Source organism: Cyprinodon variegatus, unplaced genomic scaffold (genome assembly GCF_000732505.1).
Source record: "Cyprinodon variegatus isolate N-32 unplaced genomic scaffold, C_variegatus-1.0 Scaffold863, whole genome shotgun sequence".
NCBI classification, from domain to species: domain Eukaryota; kingdom Metazoa; phylum Chordata; class Actinopteri; order Cyprinodontiformes; family Cyprinodontidae; genus Cyprinodon; species Cyprinodon variegatus.
In genome coordinates this window covers 13,313-18,110 of record NW_015151316.1, presented here as the reverse complement: position 1 = coordinate 18,110, position 4,798 = coordinate 13,313, and the positions used below count along the sequence as shown (strand labels likewise).

Here is a 4,798-nt window from a genome sequence, read left to right as displayed (position 1 = left end):
CTGAAAAACCATCTGAAAGCAATGATTCGTCTTACTTGCAACTGGTTCATCCAGAACCAACTTCCCACCAGGTTTCAGCACTTTGACCATTTCAGCTAAGCAGTCTGAACTGTGGATGGAGGAGCTGTCGGCCAGAAGAGACGACAGCACCCAGTCAAAGGAAGAAGCTGTGTGGGAGGCTGTGACAAAGACAGGAAAAAGAGAAACTACTGTAAGACTATTAATGCTTAATATATGTCAGTTCCTTACTTAAAATTCTAAATAACTGTAGGATAAATGTTACTTTAAAAACTTACCATTAACTCTATATGTTGTGAAATTAAGAATAATTTTAAGTAACATTAAAATCCGTGTTTCACCAACTAAATTAGATTGTTTGATTAAATCGGAGGGAATTGAACTCACAAAGTGACAGCCTCTCCATGTTCTCCACGGACACTTTTCCGTCAGCGCCCACAGCTGCCCCCAGTTCCTCAGCATATTGTTTCAAGGCTTCTGGTGTCGACGGCTGAGCCCACACCAGCAACACTCTTTCTCCTGCTTTGATGCCAAGGTCTGCCATGATTTCCTGGTAAAAAGATTAGGGAAAGTTGTTTCCAGTTTAAAATCAATTGAGAAGTTGACTGCTCATTAAATCAGTGCAATGGAAACAAAAAGCAATTAGGGTAAATTCCAGAAAACAATCATTACATTTAGGGCTTAATCTCAACAAGCACCAGATTGGGTTTTATTTGAAAAAAAGAAACATCACTGCTGGTGGTCCTGAGGTCTTTTATTCTTTCCAGCTGCACTTTTAATTATAACGTTCAGGCAACAGAGAAAATTGCAGCCAGTATTTATATAGCAGCAACGCAAATGCTGGGAGAGTTAAATAACAGCTTACTGTCCTGATCCTCAGTCTGTCAACAAAGCAATTCAACGTCACCCATCAATTTTACATCACACAGGTCTTCAGGTTCAGACCAAACTCCCATGGAGAAAAACGACAAGGGCTTCCCATAATATCAGATAATTGAATCAGTTTAAACATATTTTCTATCTCTCTGCTTCTCGGACTTTGGTCAGAAGATTTTCAGTGACCCTTCAAAAAAAAGGCCAGATCTAAATCAGGATCTTATTTGGCTCTGGGTTCATTTTCAGATTTCTGAGCATCAATCTGATAAAAACCCTTTGTCCTATTTTTGTTTAAGAAATTACATTTTCTAATTACATAAAAAAGCTGAAGTGTGTACATTTTTTTAAACTGCTCTCAGCTTGCATATTTAACATAAAAATGTACTTTGGAAACTCTGCTGTCCTCTTTCCAAAAGTAATGAAATATATTTCTTAAAGTACATATAAAAGTAGATTTAATTTTTCTTCCCCACACCTATTCAGATCATAATAACGCTGACGAAAAAACCTGTTTTTAACACTATAGAAATCCTTATGTCTCCTTATATTTTCCTAAAAAAATAAATAACATTTTAATTAGTTATTTACTTCTTCGTTAATGTTTAAACAATTCACTTCTACTGCTATGTATTAATTTCATAATTCCATACAATTTATCAGCAACCTTAGTACGAGTAGACAGACGATAGTAAAAACACTTAGGCCTATATAAGAAAAAAAAAAAATACTGTAAAGTTAAAAAAAAAACAGAATATTGATGTAAGAGGGGTATCTAAGGAAAAAAAGTCCAGTTAAATACAGTGGATATGGAGGTCCAATTAGAAACAAATGCATCAGTTTAAAATAACGTCTCAATATTATCAAGTTATATAAACCCTTAACCTTAAAGCCTTAATTTAATCCAGACTTGTATAAGTCAGATCTTCATCGACCTGCGCTGACAGACTATCTAAAATGTTCTGTTAAACTATATGCTATGAAACAAATCTATTACTTAAAGATCAGACTATATGGAAAATGGGTTTAGTACCAATAATGATAAAACTAACTTATCAAAAGTAAGAAATCTTCGTCACAGTGACGCAGTTTGTAACCGTTAGTGACACTTTTTAGGGTTTAACGCGCTATTCACGCACTAAGAGCCTGGTTCTACGTTATAAACATGAAAAAAAATGTATTAACTTTTTAATTACAGATGAAAAACCCCACTAAGTACTATAATTACCACACTAAAAAATAAAATAAAATGATTTTCCTCAATGACTCACCTGCTCTCCTGACTGCAGTTACAAAAAAATGTCGCTTGAGTAAACCGATAATAAGTGTTTCCTGTCTTAAATTTTCAAAATACATGTATTTTTAAAAGGTCTCTTTTGTAGTATTTAATGTAAGCAAAGATATTGTAGTCTTATATGATTAATATTTAATTAAAAGTTATCTATTGCGCAAAATAGCTTCTAATATGAAGCAGATAGTGAAATATTAGTTTAAATTAATTTGTTTATTTGTGGTGTAGTTTTATTTTGAAAACCCAACTTCCGTTTTATGATCGCTGTCGCGGTAAAATGACGTAGCTGTGAACCTCCCAGTTGTGCAGCTTGTTATGGCGGCGCTTCTGAGAGGACTGCGGGCTGGAAGGCTCCTCCGCGGGCTGTCCGGCGGTAAGACAGGCTTAGTGCTTCCCTCTCGCTTTGATTCAACGCTGAACAGCCGACAGAACAAAAACACACCTACATATCTCAATGTTTTAGTTTGATATTTGGGGAATAAACCAGAGCTGACGTTAGCTACCCGAAGGTGATCATGAAGGACAGTAAACAACTTACATTACGGGTCTCAAACTACCAGTAGTTTTATTGGAGCATAAAAGTTGTATTTAAATCAATAAAATCAACCATATGTCATTATTTTATTGAATTAGTCTCTATAGTTTCTGCAAGCAGGATTATATAAGCCGGCTATTTATAGCTACGTTTACTTTATTTGTTTTTACTTCAGAACAAGATCTGCTCAGCATGGAGTCACAGATATAAACATTAATATATCGGTATTCATAATTGAGTTCAGTTCGGTCTATTTGTTTAGCTTAAGTTTAAAACAATAGGGGACCATGCGGAAATGTAAATAAACCTACAGTGTCTATCTTAAATATTCACCCCCTTGGATGTTTCACCATTTTATTGCTTTCATAAAACAGTCATGGAATTTAAATTTGGCTTCTTTTTTTTCTCCACACAATTTTTTTTTTTTTTTTTTTTACAAAAATACAACTTTTATTTGATTTATGTAAACTAATTTCAATGAATAAACAATGTGTAAAGAAATATAATTGTTTAAATAATTATTAACCCCCTTCTAAAGTGAATGGTCTAATTCCTTTTTTTCCCAGTCTTTTATTGTCATTACATTGTAACAAGTACAGAGCAAAGAGATTAAATCTCTGCATTTAAACCATCCCCTTGGCAGAGGTGTCAAGTAACAAAGTACAAATACTTGGTTACTGTACTTAAGTACACTTTATAGGTATCTATACTTTACTCCATTACTTATTTTTTCCCCTGCTTCTGATTTCTAATCATTACATTTTCATACAAGTATCTGTATTTTCTATTCCTTACATTTTTAAAACAAATGTTACTTGTTACTCTTGGCTTCGGTTTAATGTTTATAAAGACACTGGAAAAAATCGAAATCTAGATAAGTAATTTTATCTTNTGTACTTAAGTACACTTTTTAGGTATCTATACTTTACTCCATTACTTATTTTTTCCCCTGCTTCTGATTTCTAATCATTACATTTTCATACAAGTATCTGTATTTTCTATTCCTTACATTTTTAAAACAAATGTTACTTGTTACTCTTGGCTTCGGTTTAATGTTTATAAAGACACTGGAAAAAATCGAAATCTAGATAAGTAATTTTATCTTGAAATAAGTGCATTTGTTCTTGGATTGAGGAGGTAAAAGACACATTTTGCTAATGGAACAAGTTTACAATTTACATTTAAAATAAGAAAACACAATTGCATTGTCTATTTCTTATTTTAGGAGTACAAATACTCATTCCATTGGCAAACTATCTCATTTACCTACTCAAATTAAGGGTAAATACACTTAATTTCAGACATTTTTACTTATTTATAAACATACAAACATAATTACACCATGTTTGTAATTATTTGTATTTATCATTTTTCCAGTGTATTTATTTACGCCATTCAATGCAGATCATTTGCGACATCCACATCTAGTGAAAACTAGTGTTATTGGATGAGTCATATAAGGCAAACACTCATTGGTTAGCTAAAGGAAATCTGAAAGGTCGGACAGAGGTGAGAGCGTATCGGGAGATGGAGACCAACAAGACCTCCCTCATCTTTGTTCCTATCTCAAAGAATTTTACAAAATAGTCAAAAAAATTGACCTTTCAATTCACATAGTGACATCTGGCTGTTTTTTTTGTTTTTTTTTCTTAAGGTTACTTTATACTTTTAGTCGTTTTTGGAGCTCATATTTTTTCACTTTCTTTAGGTCAAATTGATGCTTCAACTTTTACCAGAGTGTTTTTAAACTGCACTTTCTATTCTTCTACTTAAGTAAAAAATGTGTGTACTTTTGACACCACTTCCCCTTGTGGAGCAGTTGACTGCCATTGTGCNTTTTTAAACTGCACTTTCTATTCTTCTACTTAAGTAAAAAATGTGTGTACTTTTGACACCACTTCCCCTTGTGGAGCAGTTGACTGCCATTGTGCGGCGCCCGGGGAGCAGTGTGGGGTAAAGGGTCTTTGCTCAGGGACCCGGAGTGACAGTCTGTGGGAATAGGACTTGAACTCAGAACCTCTGGATTTCAAGCGTAATGCTTGGGGTGGTGGGGGGGTCTGAAGTGATCGAGAGATATAAAT

At 33.9% G+C, this 4,798-nt stretch overlaps 2 protein-coding genes across 3 annotated transcripts in view; one reads left to right on the top strand and one right to left on the bottom strand.

Moving 5' to 3' along the window:
* The window catches only part of ciapin1 (cytokine induced apoptosis inhibitor 1), an 8,986-nt gene extending 6,692 nt beyond the window's left edge, over positions 1 to 2,294 (bottom strand). Inside the window, exons 1-3 of one of the 2 annotated variants that reach the window (XM_015397461.1) lie at positions 2,163 to 2,294; positions 406 to 568; positions 36 to 179 (exon numbers count right to left, since the gene is read on the bottom strand). In XM_015397461.1, coding sequence (XP_015252947.1) covers positions 36 to 179; positions 406 to 562 — 301 coding nt within the window. In that variant the 5' untranslated portion in view covers positions 563 to 568; positions 2,163 to 2,294. The remainder of the gene's footprint in view (positions 1 to 35; positions 180 to 405; positions 569 to 2,162) is intronic. The other variant, XM_015397460.1, reaches the window with a different exon arrangement.
* A 180-nt stretch (positions 2,295 to 2,474) lies between these two features.
* The window catches only part of coq9 (coenzyme Q9), a 10,845-nt gene continuing 8,521 nt past the window's right edge, over positions 2,475 to 4,798 (top strand). The window contains exon 1 of the mRNA XM_015397445.1: positions 2,475 to 2,555. Within this exon, the coding sequence (XP_015252931.1) occupies positions 2,498 to 2,555 (58 nt within the window). The 5' untranslated portion in view covers positions 2,475 to 2,497. The remainder of the gene's footprint in view (positions 2,556 to 4,798) is intronic.